The sequence below is a fragment of the Platichthys flesus genome, chromosome 14, assembly GCF_949316205.1.
Source record: "Platichthys flesus chromosome 14, fPlaFle2.1, whole genome shotgun sequence".
In the NCBI taxonomy this organism is placed as follows: domain Eukaryota; kingdom Metazoa; phylum Chordata; class Actinopteri; order Pleuronectiformes; family Pleuronectidae; genus Platichthys; species Platichthys flesus.
The window spans coordinates 14,466,777-14,491,050 of NC_084958.1; the positions used below are offsets into that span (position 1 = coordinate 14,466,777).

A 24,274-nucleotide genomic window follows, 5' to 3' on the forward strand; every position below is an offset into this window, starting at 1 on the left:
TTTAGTGTTGTACAACATGTTCCGAGGATCATAAAATTCACTGCACTTCTCCACTTCAATTATTAATTTAATGTCATCCATGTTGAAGAACTTCGCTGTTTGCTCCGTAAAAAATCGGGGGTCGGGGGTAAATTACGTATTCTCCACTCAAGCCTATGTGGAGAATACGTAGCCCCCCCTCTCTCTCTTTTTATCTGTATCACTGCTTGTGTGGCTGTAGTGCATGGGCAGAGGGGGACATTTAATAATGTGGTCGGTAAAAGTGGTAAAATTAAAACTCCAGGACAACAGAGGGTGAATACAAAGTATGGGATGCATATTTGATCTTTTATATCATATAAAATATGTCGTCAATATCGTTTAAAATCGTTTTTCAGTGTGTTTCCTGTCTCGATACGCTCGCGTCAAGCGGAAAAAATAGACTCGACGTCTAGACATCTCTACACACAGGACTCACACAAAGTGTTTTGGTTATTTTATACGTATTTTACGACGTAATTCAGCTGCAACCTCAACAGTCACATCCCTGCACAGATTTTATATAAGGCTCAATATATTAAATACAGTCAGGATTTTGTTTTATATCACATTTCTTTACGAGAGTCTTCTCTGCTGCATGAATGACCAACAAGTCGAGCCGCATCGGCCACGCGGCCAGGCGCACACTTGTATAACAGTTTAGATAACAGCGCGCAGCCAACCATCGGCATCGCTCCATTCACCGGCAGCTGCTTCCAGGTGATTTGCTCTCTCGTCATTCACGCCGGTGGCGGTGCGGTAAGTTTCCACGTGAACGCGGTGACATCCTTATGTAAAGAGAGTGGCTGCCTAGCTGACCAATCGCAGCGCGGACCGGCGACTTCCGCGACCGTGCGCCTGGAGGCAGGAGGCGCCGATTGGTCCAGAGCACCGTGACGTGGTGACGAGCAGCCTTCTGGACCAATAGGCGCACGGAGGTAGGAGGGGCTCAGAGCAGAACACGGAATGAGGTCACCAGCTCAGCTGTAGATACAGAGCACAGTCCCGACGTGAGCTGGAACTTCAGCTGAAGATCGCGGTGTGTCGGACGGACTCAGAACCAGAGGCATCCGTACGCTGGAACCAAACACTGACAGCCTCCATACCAGCACGGGCTCATCTCACGGACCCAGCGGAAGCCGCAGAGCAGCTGCGCCTGACAGGTTGGTGGAGTTTCTGCTTGTTCGCTCGAGCGCCGTTGTTTTTAAAAAACGTCTCCAATGCAGATGACAACAGTGTTGACAATGTCGCATTAAGAACATGGGAAGTGTCGGGTTAACTGGAGGAAGCGTGGAAGTTGCATAAGTGTGTCAGAATGCGGGTCAGCCCCTGTCAGTAGACCAAGCAGCCTCCAGCCCTGCCCACATAACACACATGCATGTCGTGCCATCGTGTGTCACATGAGAAATACGCCTGAGATAAACAGCCCAGTGCAGCAGCAGCGGACAGAGAGGTGAGGAGACTATATTGCTGCTCCAGTCCAGTTTGCGTTACTGTCTTGGCCACGGAAGAAGAGCACAATAACTTAAAGGACATGCTGCGTTTTGGAAGCGTCCATTCATAATGATGATGTTCGTGTCAATGGCTTCAAGTGAGTTGCAATGTATTTGCTTACTTTTACTAAGTGTTTGGGTGATCTGCATCCGGCCTGGGATAAATTCCCCACGCCCACCCTTTTTCGCCATTATCTGATCTCGAACTTTATTCAGGGTTTTAGGAAATTAGATAAAGCCATAGGTGGTGTTGGGATCAGCAGTAGAGTGTGCAGAGTGCATCGGACCCACTGCAGCTTTTTAAGATGTCACTGAGGATAGATGTAGGTCAAGCAGAGACGAGCTGTAAAAAAATCGATTCATGTCTTCACGCGATCTTGACGACGAATCTGCTGGACTCTGATTAATGACGTCAGCCGCATTAAACCAACCTCTTCTGTTTTCTCCCAAAGAATCAAAAGCCTCCCTGAAATGCTGCATTCTCTTTGCCTTCACACTAGGCTCAGGTGATGCAGACTAAAAGATAACTTACAGTGAAATAGAAATATAGAGTGAATGAAAAAAAACACAATGAGTCCAGAAGAAACCTACTCTGATAACAAGAGAGGATTTGAATTCATGCAGCTCTTGAATCCAAGTGTCAGCCGGCGTCTACCCATGTTTTCTGCAGGGAAGATATTTTTCTCTAAATAATGTTTCAAGAAATTAATATTGAACGCAGTCTTTTTTGTATGAATTTTAGTAATAATAAGACTGGAAATGATATCACCGAAACGTGAAAGTTGCATAACTGTGTCAGTGGGAGGGTCAGACTGGTCAGTAGACCAAGCTCCCTCCAGCCCTGACCACATGACAGCAGCTAACACACATTTATGTAAGGGCAGTGAAGGCGTCACGCAGTCAGGCTGATGGTGCTCCAGTTGACTGATCACTGTGCATATTGTGTTGAGATCTGGTGTCACAGTGTGTCACATGAAAAATAGGCCTTACATAAACAGCCCAGTGCAGCAGCAGCAGCAGCAGCAGACACAGATGTGAGGAGACTGTCTGGCTGCTCCAGTCCAGTTTGCATAAATGACTTGGCCATGAAAGAAGAGCACACTCACATAAAGGACACGCTGCGTCTTGGAAGTGTCCATTCACGATGAACATGTTGATGTCCATGGCTTCAACTGAGAATATGAACTAAAAAATGTTTTGATTTACACCTGGAAACTTCTTATCAACGATTAAATTAGCATTTTTTTAATCTTCACTCTACTAAGAGTGCACTTTACTAATGGTATATGCAACATTGCAAATTAAAATTATCTGAGTATAGAAGAGGTTTCAGTTCTTAATCGATATATTTTTAGAGAAAGTGTATGGCAAGACTTTTTTTGGATTATTATTGGTTTACCACAACCTTCACTTAGAAACAATCTGATTCAACCTCTTACTTGAAAGAATGAGTAATTTCACATCCATTGTGGACCTTTATTGTCGCCATCACCTGTGACAGCAAGAAACCTGATCAAATACAATCAAATTTATATTTTCCGACCTTTAATTTAATGGTTCATCCCGTCTGATGGACTGTTCCTTTTTTTCTACAGCAACATGTTCCCAAGGGCCCAGAATGACTGTTTGATTGCATTAACACCAGTGACAGTGCTTGAGTAGAGCACTATGTACGCAACCTGTGATTGTGTTTCTCTCATCTATACCTTGTTAGACCACCTGCTCCTCGCTTCTTCTCCATTTCATTGATGTAACTGCCTCGTTCACCTGCTGCCAGCCGCTGTGCACTTTGAAAGGAAACACATCATGCATGACATTTTAAATGTGTCATGGCCTGTGTTTATACAAAAGCTATAGAAGAGCATTAGGAACAGGTTTAAAAAAAGGAAAACAAATTTCCAAAATTCTCACTTAATTTTGAATTTCGAGAATAAAGTACTAATATCCTACTTTGCGGAGAAGGCAGGTCACTCACGGCTCTATTGTACCGTACTCGCTCTCAAGTGGGGCTGACTCACCACCCACTGACCCAGTTCAGACAACAGCAGGGATGAAAACCCCATACAGGTCAGGTTTGTTACAAACCGGATTGCATAATAGTGAACTCTCTAGCATCTAGGGCCGGAGGAGGAGTTGAACTTTAACAAACACGTTTTATCACTTTGCGATAAAGGTTTGCCAAAATCTTGACAATCTTTTCAAGTGATCAACTGTTTACGAACTAGTGCAGTGCCCATGAACCTGTCTGCCTGGAATGGGCTGTTTGCTCGAGCTGTGGTGCATTCTTGTTGCATGATGGGTACTGACGTGTGAAACACCTCTCTCTCAACAGATCTATCCACTACCATATTTCCTGCAGTGACACCCCTGTTAAAATGGGGTGATTGTTGTTGTTATATCTTCATCCAACAAATTGACCTGGAACAAGCCAAGGGCCACACATATCCTGATGTCTGAAGATTCAGATTCCAAACTCTACCACTTCGCAATTCTGGAGGACCAGGAGGGAGCCTCGGGGTGCCGAGCATCCACGTCCTGCAGCTCCATGCCGAGAAGGGCCTCTGGGTGCGGCTCAATGGCACAGCTGCACCGGGCTGGAGGTTACCAAGGTGGGCCCGACCTTGGCCACGCCTCAGAGGGCAGCGACAGCAGCGGCCAGGACCCCCCCGCCTTGATGCACACCCATCGCAAGAACACCCGCTCTCGCTCGCTTCCTGAGGAGGACGTAGAGATGAAGAGCAGTGGGTCGAGTGGGAGCGGGACCGAATCGCACAGCAATGAGAGTCACGGTAGCGACAGCCACGGCCACAGCTCGGTGGGCAGTTCAAATGGAAACAGCAAAGACTCTGCCCTGCAGGAATCTTCTGAAAGCAACAAAAGGTCAGTAGTGTTTGATGACATGATCATTGGACCGTATCTTTTTCTAGTGTGCTGTCTGTGATTGCAAGGGAAAAGAGCAAAAGACTGGAGAGAAACATTTCATTTCCCTTCCTTCTGCCCTCATAGTTAATCTTCACAGATTCAGAAAAGCTCCAAGGTTGAATAGATGAACAATCACGTCTGCTTCTCCGCCCACCACCAGTGTCACTGGGACAAAATATTTCCATGACGCACTAAGGATTGTGTGGACATGAATCCAGCCTGACCAAAAATAGTTTTTTAATCTATGCAGTAGGAGTGCAGAGCGGATATTGACCAGTGAAGGAAAAGAAAGTCACACGCTTCAGCACCTTAGTATTGCCACAGCAACGCAGTATTTGTCTCTGTTTATCACTGGGCAGATTTGTGTGCTTTCAAGTTGTTGTTTTTCTCCCAATCCTTACCAGCCTCTTTTTATTTTTTTAAACCCAGTCCCTCTTCCTTTCTTAAATCTTAAACAGGACCTCCTGTTCCTCTTTGAGAGGTCTCCTCTGGTGACACTAATACATGTTCAGTCTTAAACAAGCTCTTGCTTACTTGGGTACTGAAGGCTTTACCTGCTAGTACGATACCTGCTTGTGCTCGGGGAGGCTATTTGGGAAAGTGCCTTCTATTATTAGCCAGGTAAGGAGGTTATTCTCAGCAGCAAATTAACAAATTAGTGTCTCAAACAGCTGTTAATAGCCGTTGGTTAATCTTGCTGGGTAATGCAGTGGACTACAGACCCACACATATCAGTGGAAGAGTCCAGTTCCTGCACATTCACAATTCGAGGCCTTGAATTAAAACTGACTACAACTTTGTTTTCATAAAAACGAAACAAAATGCAAAAAGGCCTTCCCTCTTCTGCTTGTAACCAACCTGTAATTTCCTGTTCTCATGAAATCTACCGACACTGCAACCAGAATTTCCAGCAGCACCCCTGCTGTCAGATGTATTCAGTCTGCAGCTCTTTCTATATTTGTGCTGTGCCCCTGTTGTGCTAGAGATGCACTTAAGGTCCTCAGGGAGGTGAGACCGACCTTTTGAAGTTAATTCTTCTGTTACCTGGCTCCGTAATGAGAATTGAAACATAGTACATGCTGTTTCCCCACTCACGCCCACAGAGACAGAAAGCGGCTGATCTTTTTTGGGGATAACCTTATCAACACCCTACATTGTAAAGCCGAACATAGCTTTTTTAAATATCCCATGGGATTGTTGGAGCCTTGGCAGAGGGGTGGGCTCTACTGAGGGACATTTTAGTTTTCGCTGCCTAATGTTCACTTGTCGTCGTCTCCCCCACAGCTCCAACTCCCACAGCTCGTCTCCACCAAGCAGTTCAAATGCATTCAGTCTGCTGAGCTCAGAGCAGGACAACCCCTCGACCAGTGGCTGCAGGTAAGACCAGGAACTGCGGCTGAAACACTTGTCACCTGAAAGTCACATTTTGTATTTCAAATCTTTAGAGCCCAACCTATGTCGATTTTTGGGGTCAATGCTGATACAGTGTGTCTGTGAGAGTTATGATTTTGTCAGCCTAACCCTAATCGAACAGGCTCTAATTCTCATACATTGTGAGTTATCTTCTCCTTTAATTGTTGAATCTCTTTTGAGGGACCCTTTTCCTTGCTGCAAAATCTGACTGGCCCTCTTTTGTCGTTGTGCAACCCACAGTAGTCAAGAGTCCGCCAAAGCCAAGACGCAGAAGGAGCTGATTAAAACCCTGAAAGAGCTGAAGCTTCACCTGCCCGCTGAGAAGAGAAGTGGTAGCAAGTCCTCCACGTTGAACATGCTCAAGCACGCGCTGCACTGTGTCAAACAGGTGGAAGGTAAGGCTGCGCTTTGTGAACCCTTCACAAGTAAATTCATAAATACAGCTGCTGGTTATAAGAACTCGTTAGCAGCTAAGGTTGAGGTTCACATGACTACAGCATGAGTAGATCATCTGCTGTTCACGGTGCCTGTGTATTCATCAGACATTGACTTTTTTTTTTACAGCCAATGAGGAGTATTACCAGCTTCTGATGACCAATGACAGTCAACCCTCAGGCCCAGATGTGTCTTCTTACACGATAGAGGAAATAGACAGCATTACGTCTGAGTACACCCTCAAGAACAATGTGAGTAACTGAGTATATGATCACTGAGTAATAATCATAGACTGAGTGTAAGTTGTTATATACCTATATATAAATACTTTTTTGTTTGGTTCCCTCCACTTACACGGAGGGGGGATTTACAATCTATACTGCAGCCAGCCACCAGGTGGCGATTGAGACACTTTGGTTTCACTTTCATGTCATCCATCTTTATAAACAGTCCATGATGATTGTTTTCACTATAACACTGATATGTATGTTCTTTGAAGCTGCTCATAACAATACATGCTTTGACAATTCATTAATGTTTTGTCCACTTTGCTTGAATAAGGAAGGTTTGAACAAAAAAACTTTAATGTTTCTGCATTCAACTATATAATTTTTTATTCATCCCACAAATTTGGATTTTGTGTTCTGCAGGACATCTTTGCAGTGGCAGTGTCTCTGACCACGGGACGCATCGTCTACATTTCGGATCAGGCCGCCTCCATCCTCAACTGCAAGAGAGAAGTGTTCAAAAACACAAAATTCGTGGAGTTCCTGCCGCCACAAGATGTGAGCGTGTTTTACAGCTTCACAACGCCGTATCGCCTGCCGTCATGGAGCATGTGCACCGGAGCAGGTACAAAAACAACACATCATAAAAATCTGACTTGACTCGATAAACCTCAGACCCAGAGCTGCAGTTTTTCTGTTTCGCTTCGACCCCTGTATGCCTGGGACAGCCCCCCCGCCCAAGCATACGCTAAAGAAAATGTTACCTCTGAATTTAAACATTTTTTTTTTTACCCCTTTCAGAGTCATCCCCGCCTGACATCATGCAAGAGAAATCCTTCTTCTGTCGTATCAGGTGAGTGGGTGTCAGTCCGTCTGCTGCTCCGACCTGTTTGTGTGGTTTATTTATGGTTCCATTACACTCCACATGCCTTTCAATTAGTTTGTGACATCATAAGCGTGTAAACTGTTATCGAATGCTTTTTCCAGGCAATTTACACAGACATACACACACACACACACACGTACATACATTTGAAGAGGCAGACAGGAAACATGGGGGAGAGAGCGACGAGGGGATCCAGGGTCCATGGTAACAAAAGAACTGCGGACATTGTAGTGATGTGGCATGCACTCTAACTCTTTGGCCTACAGATCGCTCTGTGCACACACATTTAAAACACACACATGCATTGAAGCACACAACAAACATTTACTCTCATTAACTGGACACAATGATGGATGATTGATGGATGGTAAAAATAACCGAACAGCAAAGCCTTAATTTAGAGTATTTGTGAATAGATCATCCCTGTCTAACTTAGCTCATCTTCTACATTCTAAATTACAGCGGTGGTAAAGAGTGTAAGGGCAACATGCAGTACTATCCCTTCCGCATGACGCCGTATCGGATGAAGGTTCAGGACACCGTCCACTCTGAGGACCAGTTCTGCTGCCTTCTCCTGGCTGAGAGGGTTCACTCTGGTTATGATGGTAAGTACCTGACTGCAGGTTTTGAGGAAAAACATGATTTAATATCACATTTTTATTTGTAATCCAGGCACACTTGCTTCTATCAGTTATATTTTTTACCATTTCTTCTATATTAAATTGTTATCATATATCAGAAATAGTATTACTACTACTTTGAATAGAAATTTTGTTTTAAATCAGCACCTTTCCCCAGAGTGGTTATTCCTATCAAAGGTTTAACACTTTTCACAATTTCACAAATTTTCTTCCTTTTTAAAGCACCCAGAATTCCAACAGACAAGCGGATCTTCACCACCACCCACACTCCCAGTTGCGTGTTCCAGGATGTCGATGAGCGGTAAGCCACGACAGAAATGCTTTTAATGCTGAGCCAAAAACACAACAAATGTTGCAGCGAATCACACAAGGACATCGTGGTACTAAATAACTGACATGATAAATGTTTTATTTGTATCAGGGCTGTCCCTCTCCTCGGGTACCTCCCTCAGGACCTGATCGGCACATCCCTCCTGCTCCACCTGCATCCCAATGACCGACCCATCATGATGGCCATTCACAGAAAGAGTGAGTCTACAGAATTATAAAGATCAAGACAGAATTTCCTATGTCTGCACTGCAAATCTGTCCACACACTGTTCTAACTTGTGTTTTGGGGGCTTTGTGTATAGTCATTCAGTACGCAGGGCAGCCATTTGACCACTCATCAATCCGCTTCTGTGCTCGAAACGGAGAGTACATCACCCTCGACACCAGCTGGTCCAGTTTCGTCAACCCCTGGAGCCGCAAGGTCTCGTTTGTCATCGGGAGACACAAAGTTCGCATGTGAGTATCGGTCTTATAAATATCTAAACAGATGCACAGTCTGAATGTTCCTGATCTTCATCGACTGATGTTTTGTCCTTGTCCAACAGGGGCCCCGTAAATGAAGATGTTTTTGTGGCCCGGGCCTCGTCTCTCGGGGAGACAAAGACCATGGACTCTGACATCCAGGATATGACAGAGCAGATCCACCGCCTTCTCCTACAGGTGAGAAGTTTGAGAAAGGAAAATATTTAAGGATGTTATGTGTGGATTAAGAATGAAGGCAGAATCTTTTAGTCCTGATAAATCCTAGAAGCAGAGCTGAGGGATTAGAGCATCATTTTCCTTTCAAAAGACAAATCAGGCGAATAGACACTTGGATTAATTTAGCCAGTTCTACATCACCGTTTAATCTTCCCTCTCTTTGTCTGTGATTAGCCGGTTCATAGCAGTGGTTCCAGTGGCCACGGTAGTCTGAACAGCAATGACCAACTTCTGGGACTGTCCTCCTCAAGTGAGAGCATTAACAAGACCAAGATGCTGCGAGAGGAGGAGGAACTGATCAGCAAAGCCAGACCAGTGAGTACCAATCGAATACTAGGTGGCCATACCTGGACATGATCATACAATAACGGTCCATAGTCCTGGGTTTAGTGACTTATATACAAAATATTACACGAAACATAGAAAGAAAGTATCATTTCTGACCACAGCATCTTGTCTCTATCTCACAGCGAACTTTTCAGGAAATCTGCCATGGCGTTCACCTTCAGAAGAGTCAGGAGCAGCAGACACCTAAACCAGACAACAAGAAAAGCATCAGCAGTAAGTCCAGCTGTTAAGCTGCAGACGCATATATGTGTGTAAAATGTATGCAAATAATCATATATGGGTTCTAAGCGCATCAATCGTCCCCTAACCACTGGCCTCTCCCCAGTAGAGTCTGTACAGAAGAGCCCAGCTGTGGTGCGGACCAAAGAATCGCCCACCCCTCTCAAGGAGCCGTGGTCTATGGAGGAGAGCCAGACATCTGTTCAGGAGGAGCTGGCCTTCAATGATCAGACTGTCTACTCCTACCAGCAGATCAGCTGTTTGGACAGCGTCGTCAGGTACAAATTTGACAGGATTTTAATAAATAGAAGCTGTGATCCCCAAATTTCCTATAAATAATATAACGACAGATTATATATATATTATAACTAATTGTCAATAAGAGATGGTAAACTGATCAGTGTGTTGTTGTGCTTCCTGCAGGTATTTGGAGAACTGTATTGTTCCCATCAACATGAAGAGAAAGTGTCTGTCTTCTTCTAACACCACATCCTCCAACTCGGATGAGGACAAACAGAAAGGGACCAGCAACATCCAGTTGTCTGAAGGTGTGGCACTGCTTCTGTTCACACCTCTTAAGGAAACTTATTATCAACTCATCACATACAGCTTCTAATCTCTTCACACTTTGCTCTTAAACTCTCTCAGACTCTACACAGAACACAGTATCAGTATGTCTTCTCCTCTGTTCTCTTTGGCAGAACCAGCTTTGTTAAAGGATCAGTCTGGAGTTTCTGCTATGGATGATCGAGACAAAAAGTCCGGTGATGCCGCCACTGCAGTAGTTGGCACTTCGCTGCCCCGGCCTGTACCTAACAAACCGGAGAGTGTGGTTTCGGTCACCAGCCAGTGTAGCTACAGTAGCACCTTAGTGCATGTTGGTGACAAGAAACCTCAGCCTGAGTCAGGTACAGTGCAGTGAAAAAACATTTATCTCCAAAATAACGTCATCTCTTACTGCATATTTTTACAAAGATATCAGATCAGAAGAAAAATTGAACCAGGGTTAAAGGTTCAGTGTGTAAGATGTAAGTGAAAGAGATTGCTCAATGGCCACTCTGATGACTATGATAGTCCGAAAACTCTAGGAAATCTCTCTTTTATTTGGGGCCAATATAAAACAGAAGTTCTTTCTGCAGGCCAGACTTAGTCAATCTCACAACCTGGTGATGTAGTAAAAGACGTAGATAATATGTCATACTACACCTACAATAACAATGGGCCATTATTTTACCGGCTGCTACCGGCCTGTTCAACGCTTTTTGTCATTTTCACTGCAAACTTTTCACCTGTTACTGGACTGTGTGTTAAGTAGTTTCCCCACTCTCATCTGTGCAGAGATCATAGAGGATGTACCAGGAGCGGGGGAGACGACAGAATCTTGCCGGAACGCTGGGGCTCCTCATTGCGCTGTTTCACCTCCCAGTCAGGAGAGGGAGTCCTACAAGAAACTGGGGCTGACCAAGCAGGTGTTGGCGGCCCACACGCAGAAGGAGGAGCAGGCCTTCCTGTATCGCTTCAAAGAGCTCAGTAGACTCACAACGCTGCAAGCCAACTGCTCCGAGTACCTGGAGCGCCAACGAGAGCAGATCGCCAGTGATGGTACCACTGAACACCACACTGACTCATAATCTCTATCATACATCACACTTTATGGGTATATCTTCAAACTGCATTAATCGTTTTGGGCTAAAAAATGTAATTTGTAAGAACTGTGGCCAACGTCACTTAAGAGAAGTCATATGGGGCAAGGGGCAGAAGTAGTTACATGATTCTCCAAACTTATTTCGTTGAGGAAAATGTCCAAATCACTTATCACTCAACCCTTTTTGTTCTTCTCGACCCTCCAGCTGTACCCGCTGCTCGACCCTTCAAACATGCTGGACTGGTTACAGAGCCAGTCGCACGGCGAGAAACACGCAACAAGAAGACCAAGTCGAAGCGAGCAAGGCAGGTTGAGTCCTCGGACAGCACGGAGTCTCACTACAGTCATCGGCATCTGCGTCAACCTCGCATAAACCATGGCCTTAACCCCACCTGCTGGTCCTCTTCTGACACCTCACAGTCCCCGTACACCATGACCTACCCGGCCATGATGCCAGGCTACCCTCTCCAGGGTTACCCCACACCTGCTTCCTTAGCGACTCGCACAGATCCCCCTCTAGCAAATTTTGGGGACAACCAAACTGCCCAAACCCCTACCTACCCGCCATCCATCCATCCTGGTCCCTTCACCACCCCCATGGTCACCCCCATGGTGGCTTTGGTGCTGCCAAACTACATGTACTCTGCAATGACCCCTGGGCCTCAACCACCACAGCCAGTGTACCACGCAGAGACCGGAGGCTTCACCACCCAAACGCATCCTTTTTGTCAGGCTGCCTTTCCAGGCCAGGGCACCTTCATGGTTCAACCCTCCTTCGGTGTCCAGAATCCCTTCAACCCCCAGAACCTTTTTGCCCCCACGGCCGGGTACATGACCCCATCGTACCACCTCCCTCTATCCGCGGAAATCCCAAAGGGCCTGGGAGAGACCCAGTCTCGCCCATCGTCGCCCCAGTCTGGATTTGGAGGAGGTCCGGCATCCCCACCTCTGTTCCAGTCTGGCTGCAGCTCACCCCTCAACCTGCTGGAGTTGGAGCTGTCTGCAGACCTCCTGGACAACACAGTGCTGCCCCCTGCAGGACAAGGGAACACCGCTGAAAGGGAGAAAGGAGCAAGTGGCACTCCATCCAAGGTGAGGGGGCTGAAGCAAGTAAACAAGGAAATAACCCTCTCTCTGTTGCTGTCTTCTTTCTCTCTCCTTTCCTCCCCAAGTCTTCCAAAGCGTGTGACTGATATTCTCCTTAAACTGTCAGGATAAAATGTCAATGCCTCACTGAACTTTTCATTGAGGCTTGTGTGGACCCCCATAGGGAGGCTGTGGCATGGTCCCACAATAATCTTTTGTCTCTTAGCCCCCTGTGATGTATCATCGCAGTGATTCCTCAGTTAAAGTGCCAGTATTTCACTGTTGTATTGCCATGCCATATGTAAAGTCGAATCCTTCTCGACAACTTACGATGAAATGTGGCCAAGGGTATTAACACGTGATGTTATTATCCCTTTAGCCGTCTCTCAGTCTCCTTGGTCCTCCTGGACCGTTGTTTTGCGAGTGCACGTGCTGTGCCTGTGAGCGTTTGTCTTGGGATAAAGTGTTCTCTAGGCTGAGGGCTTACAGCAATGAGGTAGGCGACTCAACAGAAAACCTCTATACTTCTCCAATCCCATTTCTTCCTAAATCATATGTCTGTAACAGTTTCTCCTATTATTCCTTTTGATGACTAATGATTTGCACTATCCTTATCTGTTGAAGAAAATATATTGCGTTGTATTTTTGACACATGAAACTGAAAAACATAAGGATAACCTTCATAGCTAGAGATGTTCCAATACAATTTTTACCTTCACAAAGCAGACTCTGATACCTTGACTTTGTGTATCATCTGATATCGTGTACTGATCCAGTACCAGTACATTTGAAAATATAACAACGTATATAACATGTTGTAACAGCTGTAGGCTACCGGCCCTGTATGGAAGTGATGGCTGCTGTTATTTTTGTATGGTCTGGCTCAGGTTAAACCCTTTAACAAACAAATACATACTGGGCATAAATACCATAGAACTTGTTTTATTATCTAGTTTGAGAGTCAAAACTGAAAAAGAAAACAAACTAATAAATCTAGGGAAACCAAACCAATTTCTTCCTTTTAGATAGCTTTAAACTGAAGTCTTGGATACAGTAAATGTTGCCACGTTGCATGAAATATTGCTGACATTCGAGGAAGCTCTCACTGACACCACCGGAAATCCCTTCCTCATCGATATGTGTTTTCCTGGAATGGAATATTGCAGTTTTATCTGGGTGGAACTACTATACTTTAAAGAAGTGGTATCGGATCAGTACATAGGTTTGCGTACTCACCGGTACCCGACCCGACATTTTCAGCATTATCAGAGGCATTTCCTTTGCTGGTATCAGTATTAGAACATCTTTGATTAGTGCTGTATGTATGACTTGTTGCACATGTTCTCTTTGATTTTGCATGAAAGGCCTCTGAGGCTTGAACCACAGTAATAACATCAGTAGTTTAATCCAATTTTAGCATCATTGGGGACGCACCGTTTTCTCTGTGTTCTTTTGTATTGAGATGTGACCAGGAACTATTCACTGCTAACATATTGATCTTTTCACTTTCACACCCATAAATATAGTTTACATTCTCCTTTAAATCAGCAGGAGATGGATCGAGATCACTGTCATGTTGCTAACCGAGCTCAACCTTTAATGGTGTGATATGGTGCACCAGGTTATCGATGAGGCAGACTGATTTTCATGCTCCTCACAGATATTTACTCCCAATGGAGGCTTCAAATGCAGAGGCAAGGCGCAACACAACTCATGACACTGCGCCTGCCTGTTTTTTACAGAAGCACTAGACGAAGGGAGCACTGCAGTCCATCTCTGAAATCAGGCTCCTCTTTAATGTTTTTGTTTTTATGTTTTTTTGTTTTCAGGCAAGCTCACGTGGCAGCGGGAACACCAGCGATGCGAACTCTTTATCCAGCGGCATGTTGGACATTCTGCTCCAAGAGGACTCTTATTCAGGCACAGGCTCGGCCACCTCGGGGTCCATGGGCTCAGGGTCCAACGGACGTGGAACCTCGGCCAGCGGGACGTCCAACAGCCGTACATCTAATAGCAGGACATCAGGCAGTGGAGTGTCGGCGAGTGTGATCTCCGGCAGTGGAACAGGTCCGAACTTAACTGTGTACATCTCATGGACAGTATTAGATAAAATCAACCTGACAAAGCATCTGGGGGGGGGATTCAGCAGAACAGAGTTAAAAGTCACATCAGCTTTGTTTAAAGAAGGCATATTGTGCTCATATCTTTCTTTATGGATCATCATTTTACTTGAAAAGATTTACATGGTTTAATGAAAAAAAAACAAAAAAAAAACTCATCACTGTACGTTGTCCTGTTTGTTTACAGGAAGCAACAACAGCAGTAAATACTTTGGCAGCGTGGACTCGTCCCAGAACAGCCAGAAGGTCAAAGGTCATCTGAGCGGCAGCGACGAAAGGCCCGTGGACATGGAGCAGAGCGAACAGTTCATCAGGTATGTACTGCAGGACCCACTGTGGCCCCTCATGGCATGGGGGTGCAGCCAATCAGGATTATGGTAGCGGCTCTCTAGACACTGCTGTGTTAGATAATCAAAGTTCTGTATATGTTGTGGAAGGGTAAGAGTACCCCAGTAATAGACTGGTTTACCTTTTAAGACTTTGGAGGATACTGCGAGTTCAGCCAAGAGGCAGGAAGTACACATCTCATCTCATACATACACAAAAAGTTCTCCTTGCAACGCTGCATGGAGTTTGCAGTTTTGCAGGGACACTACTGTGTTATTGTTTGTATTTCGCTCAAGGTGAATTGTCCCTGTTCCCCTGGTGCCTGACGTGCAAAACAAAGCCGCAAAGATTGATGTTCTGTTGTGTTGAATTTAGATACAAGAATTAGGATGGAGTGATATTTTCCACCACCAGATGGCACCCTTACGTTAGCACAGTGGATAGATAAGAGGCCCAGTCGATGGGCCTGTCAGCAGATGATTATCAACAGAGTCTCTGTTTTTTCTGAAGTGTTGCAGAAAGTGGTGGAGACAAATAGTGCGAAACAATCATCCTTTTCTCTGTTGTTGTCAGAGGAAGGGATCTTGTTATTGTTCAGAGTTTGTCAAACCCTAACCCTCAAAAAGCGCTGTTAGATATGACTGTTGGGTTGTGTGCTGAGTGCCTGTGTTTGCTTGTGTGTGCAGTGACATCCAGCAAGTGCTCCGAGAGGACAGAGAGAAGCTGCGGCTGCTGCACAAGAACCAGCCGTGCTTCTCTGAGGAGCAGAAGAAGGAGCTGATGGAGGTCCACCCCTGGATGAAGAATGGAGGTCAACCCAACGCCATAGACATCAAGGTATAATATTTATAGTCTATTATTGGAATGAGAATTATATATGTGATGAATAGATTTTTGGAATTTTCCAGTCAGTTGGGAAAGACAAAAAGATTTGATAGTTGTTGGTGATAACAACCGATGCTTGTGTCGATATGCTGTGTTCTTCCCATGTGAAAGAGAAATGTCCGGACCCACTTTTGCACATTGTATCTCCTCCTCTGGTCCTCTCACCCTCTCGCTTTAATAACTCATGTAAACCTGTGTGTGACTTCCAGGTGTGTTCCTGCTGTGACGGCGCCTCAGAGACAGCTACAGTATCGACAGCATCAGCAGCAGTAGCAGCAGCGATGGCGGACTATCAGCCAGCCCTGGACATCGGTGACACAGAGACGGGGGAGGTCGGCTGCCAGCATAGGCCCAGAGACAAGCTGTCAAACACGGTGGTTGTTTCCTGCCACGGCCCTTCGCTTGTCTCCAGCTCACAGGCGCACACCAGCCAGACAATGAGCTGCTCCCGATTTTCAGAGGGACTTTGATTGACTTTGAAGATAGACTTGGAAGATGGACTTCACATACAAATCTTCATCCCTGTCTCTGTCTTGCTGTTTCAAGAGCCATACCTGTTAGAATATCAAAGAATACCGGCTCAAATATGGTGAATGTAATATGTAGTGGTCGTTAAATTATATTTTATTTTAATACACTTATAAGCCTCAGGAGGTAGGAATTTGTTAGCGCTAGTGAGGGGTTGCTGGGCTCGATGACAGAGCATGTTCTTTTCCATTTGTTTCTGCGCAGCACTTTGGCAAAGATGCGCAGAGAGAAGTAGATGTGCAGAGGTCAAACAAACACAGAGTGAAAGGCTGCTTTGCACGCAAGCCAGGAAGTGACACAGGGGTGAACTAGCCGCTGTGATAATGTCAGTTCCTTTGTTACAGAGAGCAACAGACTCTCTGAAGACTTTCACTACCTCCATCCTCAGCAGGGGTGGGAGAAGTGCTCCGATAGGAGTACAATCACAATGCAAGGACAATCCATTAAAAGTCTGGTTTCAAAAAGTTTGCTTGGATTATCAACATTTAGTCTAAGTGTCAAAACTACTATGTGTGCAGAAATGTCTTTTTCAGGATGTTACATTGGATAATCTTTATGTAGGATGTTTATTCTATATATTTAAGCTGTTTATAAACGACAATGTCTCCTATTTTGTGACATAAAACTAAGTAATGTTCTGCGGAGCCCCGGGCTTGATGGAGGACGTGCAACACATACTATAAGCTCTGTAAGTTATATGATTTCTTCTAATATTGAATGTGGCAATATTTATTTTGAAACTCTCTCTCTCTGGTATTTGGAGCAGCTGCAGTGCGGCTATAGGAGTTCTTTCTTTTTAACGTTGGTTCACCAGCAGATGTGGCATCGTGTCAGTGTTCAGCTGTGAGGCGTTTACTATCTCTGACATTCAGGTTATATACTGTTATTCCAGTGCTCATGTGAATGTTTGTAACACTCCATGACTCATATATGTATATATATCTTTTTTTACATAAAAAAATTCTGTTAAATGTCTTTGTTTTTTAAGTTATGGTGGAGGACAGGGTCACAAATAGACTACTTGCTGTAAAGACTAAGTTGTGTAATTGGGACACTTCCCAGTCTGGAAAGCAGCAGTTTATGGTGGGTGTTGAATGTAAAGTGGAGGGAATATGGATGCCCTGGCCAGTTTTAAAAGTGTGCCACATGACACTTGAGAGCTGGTCTGATGTCGCCCCCTCATAAATATGGAGAGGAGCATCCTGTGGGAGCCACTTGGAGCCAGGAAAAACGTGTGGTGGCCTCAGAAGTCCGACTTTAGGGTTATTGCACGGGTGTAAAGCAGCTCAGACAGATGCCAGGTAACTGTGGAGACTTCTTCACTTTGATGCTGAGTCACTTTAAACTACCAGGAAGAAGAAGAAGAAGAAGAAGAAACAGAACTCTTTTCTCTCTTTTCTCTTTATTCATTTGTCTTTTCTGTTATTTGAACAGACACTGACAGCAAATGCACCTTCTATTTGTTAAATGCATTCCCCTTTTTGTTTTTCCCTTTTTTTTTATAAAATAAAATCTAATGTTGCCTACTTTCAAGTACAGTGGTAGATGTGTTCATTTCGCTCATATTGGTGACACGTGACAGGTACATCGCAAGTGTTAAACCGGACTAATACAAAACTGATGATCGATTAATGAGTGTCAACGACCCAAGGAACTATTGGCTGTTAGCAGCAGATCGACGCTAGACAACAGGGATCATGTGATCACAGGCTTGAACTGGTTTCAACTGCGTCTGCACAAACGCGCTTTTGCACATTTCTTTCACGAGATTTAAAAACAAGAATTAAACTGCGGTGTTTTCTGAGCTCTGCGATGACCGCAGACTTTTATCCTCCTCCGTGCTGAAGTCGTGACATTCACCTTCCACATGTAAATGAGTGTGTGTGTGTGTGTGTCCCGGCAGACAGACGCTCAGTAGCAGGTCTGATCAAAGCGGCTCCTGTTCACACCTTCCAAGTGTGAACATCTACAATCTGCCCCCCCGCAGCGGCCCCTTCACACCTCCAGCCACCCCGCAAATCCGGTGTCAGGCCACTGCACACACGCACACACACATTCAAGACACAAGTTCATCATCCCGGGGGAAACATCTTTCTTAGATATATTCAATAAACATGATATTAATAATACAGTATTGGAATTGAACTGTTAACACTATTGTACTTATCATTTCGTGAGCTGGAGTATCAAGGGAGAAGTAATGAGTAAAATATAAGATCCTGTGTTATTAGTCCCACAATGGGGCAATTTACTATATTACAGCAGTTAGAGTCAAATTAGGCATCAAAGAATAAGTAACATACAAAACTTAAGTGTAAGGAATTACAGAAAAATTAGAAAAAAGAATGGAATAAAAACTAGTCTATACAGTATCAAAGATGTAAAGATAGTGGCCTATATTTGTTTTATTCTTTAGAAAAAATATTTCCATAGTGAAAGATGTAGGCTTTAATATATATATTATGCATGTTCTCTGTTGTTTATTTCTATTTTTATTATTGCCTTTTTATTTTACACCTCATTTTGATTCTCGTCTGCAAGTGAATTTCCCCGGCGTGGTATTTATCTTATCACCACAATGCAAAATATATACTCACTATATGCATGATTACACCTATATTTTCACACACTGTTTCATTGGATGGGTAGGACTGAGGTGTGTATCAAATCTCTAGCCTAACTACAGCTGTCAGAAAGTTGTAGATACAGTCTATGTACTAAAAGTTAGTATAATATTTTGTGTAATGTGCCATAAAATGGTAATATACAAGTAATATAGAAATATCAGGATGCCGTAGCTGATCATATATAGTAATAATAATATTAAACTCTATTCATATAGCACTCCTCTTAACAATGTTACAAAGTGCCCAACAACTAAAGGTAAGCCCCCCCCCCCCCCTTCCCCAACAGGGCAGTTGATTATATTACAGATAAAGAAATATAGAGAACACAAACAGTAAGATATCAAGGCAGATCTCATTTGAAGTACTTTGTGTGAAGCTCCTGTTTAAGTAGGCGTGTTCTGAAAAAATAAGTAGTAAATTTAGCTGGCAGATTAATATATTATAGAAGAAAGTATTCCTGTATACTGTAGTGGGGTGTAAGTGTAAAGAAACATCAAATACACACGTAAAGTAACACCACAACATGCTGAGCCTCTATACTTGATCTCCTACATATTTGTGTTGAATGAATGAATATACAAATGTTAACTACAATCATTTAAGGAATGGTACTTAATTATTCCACTTGAGTACTTAGTTAGTCTCTGGAAACATGTCGTGTCATGACTAATACCTCAGAGCTCATTGTATTAATCTTTTTTCTTGGTCGCTCGTCGTTTTCATCAGTTCCCTCTCACCACGGGTGTTTTAAGGCCGGGGACGGTGAGAGAAACGACACTCGACGTGAACATCAGAGGAACAACACAAGAGACACTTCACTACAGACGGATTGGCTCAGGATTGCTGCCTTTTCTTATTCATGTGTAGATGTAGGAGCTCATGGTGCAGAGGATCCACACAGGTCAGGTCTTGGGATCCGCAGACGCAGGCTTTCAAAGTGTCTCTGTGAATTAGTATGGCTTCCTTGCCCCCCCCCCTTATAAGGTTGTACACACATTCTTCTATATATATATATATACAAAATTAGAACAAAATTAATTACCAATTAGTCATAAACCCTGTGCTATTAGACCAAATACTACAGATTTTATTGGAAGAAAGTGGTTGTTTTGTTGCTGAAGAGCCCAGAGTCATGACTGAGAAAGTTATTTGTGCTCAGTTATTTTAAAACTCGAAAAGCCGAAGATATAAAACCCACGTTTCAAGTCCTCAACGAGGCCTATATAAGGAGCGAGTTGATGACTCATCTCACACCTCACAAATGTCTACGATGTGCTGAGGGATCTCGGAGAGATGCTGCAGAGTAATAACTAATATCTTGAAAACAGCTGCGGGTGGGTGGTTAGTGGGAATCCTTTTGTGTGAAATGTGTCTCTCTTGGAAGAAGCTGCTGGATCAATGAGATTCAGAACAAATGATTTGTTAAAAAGATGTTTAATGAAAAGCTGAAAATCAAGATGAAGTAAACCTAATGACAGACACAATAAAAAAAACCTTTAAAATATACTAAATATGAAATAATTTACACACAGCTAACAATCAATCTCTAGGGGGACAGCTATCTTCTATACAGCCCAGTCATATTCAACATGTAAATATTTACATACACAATTACCCCCTTCACAGAAGGCTAGGCCTATACATTTCCAAATGAAGACCCTCACCTCTACAACACATTTAATAGCAAACCTTAAATACATTTTTGTATAATTGTAGTTCCAGAATAACTTTACAAAGAGCTTCTAAAATACCTTCCATCAAGTTTCACCGAACTCCGCAGTGTTTCGTTATTTACCGAGGCCTAACTCACACCCTACAACAAACAATATAGAAAAAACACAGCTACTACACTTTGAAACATGCTGCTCCTTTTTAGAAAATGGTCTACCAGGGTCTCCACACTGACTTGGAGTAAGTTATGGACACATCCTGGCCGTCAGCCTCCTCTGACGAAGAGACAAGGCTTTGCTCCGAGTCCGTGTCATCCAGGTCGGAGCAGAGGTCGTCGGTGGAGGTGGTGGACGGAGCCGGAGACACCAGACAGCTCTCAGACAGGGACCAAGTGCTATGGCTGCCCGCCAGGCCGCCGTCGGGCAGCATCAACCGGAGCTGGTCTTCATCGTTCAGGGGCATGCTCTCCAGGAGGTGGTTCAGCAGCTCCGCGGCCTCCGCCTGGTCGATCCCGGGGCAGCTGGACACGAAGGCGTGCACATCCTGCATGCACTGGATGTAGCCCGCCGCAAACCGCTCGCAGGCCTCCCGGCTCACTGCATCCACTTCTGTGGAGACACAGAGCATCCACCATTCAAACAAAAGTTCCCATGATGCAGCGGCCCATTGTTTACTTTCTTATTCAAACCAGGAGAAGTCGAGACATCAACACAAACGAAGTATAGTTTAAAAACAGGTGAAAAAGACAATCAGAAGTTACAACATAAAACAAGAATCAAGGCACAAAACAAACAACTCAAAAACATCAACATCCCAGTGATTCCATTTCTCGGTCTTTTAAATAAAAGATTCAAAAGCATTAAATTGTATTTTACACACTTCCTATTTTGTTCAGGCTCATATAGATAAGAATATCAATACGCCATTGTTGTTATGAACTACTTTATCAGACTAAATAACTATAATGATCTGGGCAGGAAATCATATATTACAAGTATGGTGGATTTAAAAGTCACTGTTTTAAGTGAAATAAATAATATATTAGAAGTATGCTGAAGTTAAAAGTTACCGGTTTAAGCGAAACGTGAACTTGATTTGACTTTGATTACTCCTTTGAAAAGGTTCTTTACCTTGAGCCCGGTTCTTCAGGAGGTTCTCCACTCGTTTCACTGTCATCTCCAGCACCTCCGCGTTCTCCATCTTTGATTGCAGCTGCGCCGGGAAGCAAAGACAAAACAAAGTGAGCGACACCAGCTAAACGAAAACCAGCACACACCAGTAGAGCTACTGGCCCACAAAGGACCCCGCATTGTGATACAAAACACATCCACGTTGCCTTACGTCTGTTTCCGCGACGAGAACTCGGAGTTCCTGCAAACTTTCATTGATGCGAGCTCTCCGCTTCTTCTCCACCAGGGGCTTCCTCATCTGCCGGCACGGTACAAGGAGAGAGCACTTAGCCATAGTTCACACAGAGAAGTTCACTACAAAGCGGCCTTGGGGAGTGCTTACCTTCCTGTCGGACCTGCCGCAGTCATCACCGTGTGTGTCGCTCCGGACGGGGGCCATGTTGGTTGGGGAGCTTGACCCGGACGCTGCCGCACTGGAGCCCGCAGAGGACCGGAGGCGGGTGTTTTATCCTGAGAGCCGTTACTGCCCGTTGGTGGGGGACAGATGGCCGCGGGCTTGCGGGGAGTCTGGGCTCGTCAATGCGGCTCCGAGGGGGCGAGAGCCGGGTTTATACCCCAGCTCATTTACATATGAATGGCCGTGAAGGACACGCAGCGAGGGCGCGCAACGCTCGTACCCGCCAGTGGTCATGTCAGCTTTTGTTCCGATGTGAAGATCCGCACGTGCACATGAAAGTCTGCTGCTCCTCTGCAGCGGAGACATACCGGTTCAAAGATGTGCTAAAGCTCCTTTTCCCCCTGAGTCACTTTCAATGTTCTTCCTTTTTTTTTTAAATAAAACAACACATGATAGAACACTTGGAAACAATACGAAACTCCCAACAATAAAATAAAGGAGACAACAGCAAACAGTACACAATTCACAACAACAGCAAACAGTACATAATTCACAACAATAACTTCATAAACAACAGCAAGACGGACTGCTTGGTCCTTCATTCCCTCTTTTTGCACATTTGTGTCAAATGCACTTCACACTATGTAACAACCGTTTTCCTACTCGCTGGTGCAATCTTCCTGCACCACTGCACTTTACCTTATAACATTTCTATGCAAACAACCAAAAGGTGTAAATGATGTACATACTCAGCATACTTTGTATTAATTTATTATTAATGTAGTATGAATTAATAATAACTCTTACATATCAGCAATTGCCCAGTTAGGCCAATAATAACTTTATTTATGTCGTCCCTTTCAAAACAGCCAGTACAAAGCACTTCACAAAGAGGACAGAATAAAAAAAGGTGAAAACAAAACATCATGGACGACAAGAAGTAATATAATAACATTTTTAAATCCAAGACAGCTATAGTACTATAATACAAAACCACGTTGTACAGCAGCAGTGTGTCAAAAAGTGGTGTGGACAAATAGCAAGTGAAAGTGCAAAAGGGAGTAGAACATAAACGATAAAGAGCTTTGAAAATAATGTGGGAGGAGAACGTAGTTTAACACAGCAAAGTGGCCCTTACGCCTTTCAGAGTGCTCACACACCACTGTGGGCCTTAAATCTGCCAATTCTCACATTGCATCATTAGTCAGCCAGGCCTATTTCATGCTTGATTGTGAGCCATCAGTCCTCCTATGAAGACCAGGCTAATGCCCCACTTCAGTAAGGAAGATGAGAGCTGTTTGTAAAGTACCTCACTCACATGTGTAAAAGAGTCTGGTGCGGTGGAGAAACAGACAGGTAATCCCCGCTCACTCATTTCCACTGTCAGTATCTTTATGAGTAGCCCAATTCAACCATTTTTATCGATGTATAATCAACTCCAATAACATGTAATGTCCATATTCAACACACTGTGAGCTATGTCTCCACTGAGTCACCCAGACAGTCTGTCGTGACGCTTCTCATATGATGACGAAGGCCGCATGTGTGTATCCCTGTGCAAATTTGCACATGTTGTGCATCTTGCATGTGGAAGGGGAATGTGCACGAGTACATGTATGACTGGTTTGCAGGCATTTCCAGTGTTATCTTATTGAAGTGGGGCCCGAGGGAAGATGGATTTTTACTTTGTAAGTGTAGTTACAAAAAAATGTATTACTGCATTTGATCATTTAAGCAGGAGAACGATTCTTCAAAAGTAAAAAAAAACTTTCAAACCACAGCCAGTGACATGTTTAAGAGAATTAGTTTGAACGTCCACTCAAAGGGATTGTTCCCCCAAAAATGAAAACCACTCAATATCTTCTCACCACTATGCCGAAGGAGGGGTGGGTGAAATGTTTGGGTCCACGGAGCACTTTTGGAGTTTCAGGGGTAAACAGCTTTGCAGCCAAATCCGATACTCGGATACAATTGAGGTAAATGGTGACAAATTCTTCAAATATATAAAAACAACTAAATATTGGATCTGGCTGCTACACTGTTTACCCCTGAAAACAGCCCCTTACCACTTCAGTGGACTCAAACACTTCACCAACCCCTCTGTCTGAATAGTGGCGAGGAGATAATGAGTGAATTTTCATATTTACCTTTAAAGTACACACACAAAATGTCATTGCACTGCTATTTCACACTTTAAACATTGAAAGTAAGACACATTATTATTAGT

General features: G+C 44.1%; 2 protein-coding genes across 4 annotated transcripts; one reads left to right on the forward strand and one right to left on the reverse strand.

Annotated features, from left to right (window-relative positions):
- The first annotated feature begins 1,041 nt into the window (after positions 1–1,041).
- per2 (period circadian clock 2) lies at positions 1,042–17,740 on the forward strand. 3 transcript variants are annotated; one of them, XM_062405207.1, is made up of 24 exons: positions 1,042–1,181; positions 3,844–4,391; positions 5,718–5,810; positions 6,087–6,241; positions 6,411–6,532; positions 6,932–7,133; positions 7,310–7,361; positions 7,857–7,999; positions 8,258–8,336; positions 8,457–8,563; positions 8,668–8,821; positions 8,911–9,025; positions 9,239–9,379; positions 9,535–9,625; positions 9,738–9,909; positions 10,055–10,179; positions 10,333–10,539; positions 10,970–11,233; positions 11,482–12,368; positions 12,742–12,858; positions 14,192–14,429; positions 14,670–14,796; positions 15,496–15,646; positions 15,904–17,740. In XM_062405207.1, exons 2-24 carry the CDS (start codon positions 3,961–3,963, stop codon positions 16,162–16,164), a joined length of 4,434 nt encoding a protein of 1,477 aa, XP_062261191.1. In that variant the 5' UTR covers positions 1,042–1,181; positions 3,844–3,960; the 3' UTR covers positions 16,165–17,740. The 3 variants fall into 3 exon arrangements, with proteins under 3 accessions (XP_062261191.1, XP_062261192.1, XP_062261193.1); XM_062405208.1 differs by having other exon boundaries at positions 9,741–9,909; XM_062405209.1 differs by lacking the exon at positions 12,742–12,858.
- A 2,526-nt stretch (positions 17,741–20,266) lies between these two features.
- Positions 20,267–22,323, reverse strand: hes6 (hes family bHLH transcription factor 6). Its single transcript, XM_062405214.1, has 4 exons — positions 22,033–22,323; positions 21,862–21,948; positions 21,651–21,732; positions 20,267–21,128 (listed from the first exon to the last, which is right to left on the reverse strand). The coding sequence occupies exons 1-4, from the start codon at positions 22,087–22,089 to the stop codon at positions 20,734–20,736; spliced, it is 621 nt and encodes a 206-aa protein (XP_062261198.1). The 5' UTR covers positions 22,090–22,323; the 3' UTR covers positions 20,267–20,733.
- Positions 22,324–24,274: the final 1,951 nt, after the last annotated feature.

Excerpts from the sequence above, each read along its gene's own strand:
- per2 (XM_062405207.1), top strand. The coding sequence starts at position 3,961 with ATGTCTGAAGATTCAGATTCCAAACTCTACCACTTCGCAATTCTGGAG. Across the intron at positions 8,822-8,910 it reads GGGAGACACAAAGTTCGCAT|GGGCCCCGTAAATGAAGATG; the intron begins GTGAGTATCGGT and ends CTTGTCCAACAG. Across the intron at positions 9,626-9,737 it reads CAACAAGAAAAGCATCAGCA|TAGAGTCTGTACAGAAGAGC; the intron begins GTAAGTCCAGCT and ends GCCTCTCCCCAG.
- hes6 (XM_062405214.1), bottom strand. The coding sequence starts at position 22,089 with ATGGCCCCCGTCCGGAGCGACACACACGGTGATGACTGCGGCAGGTCC. Across the intron at positions 21,949-22,032 it reads GCGGCAGGTCCGACAGGAAG|ATGAGGAAGCCCCTGGTGGA; the intron begins GTAAGCACTCCC and ends CCGTGCCGGCAG. Across the intron at positions 21,129-21,650 it reads CCTGAAGAACCGGGCTCAAG|AAGTGGATGCAGTGAGCCGG; the intron begins GTAAAGAACCTT and ends GTGTCTCCACAG.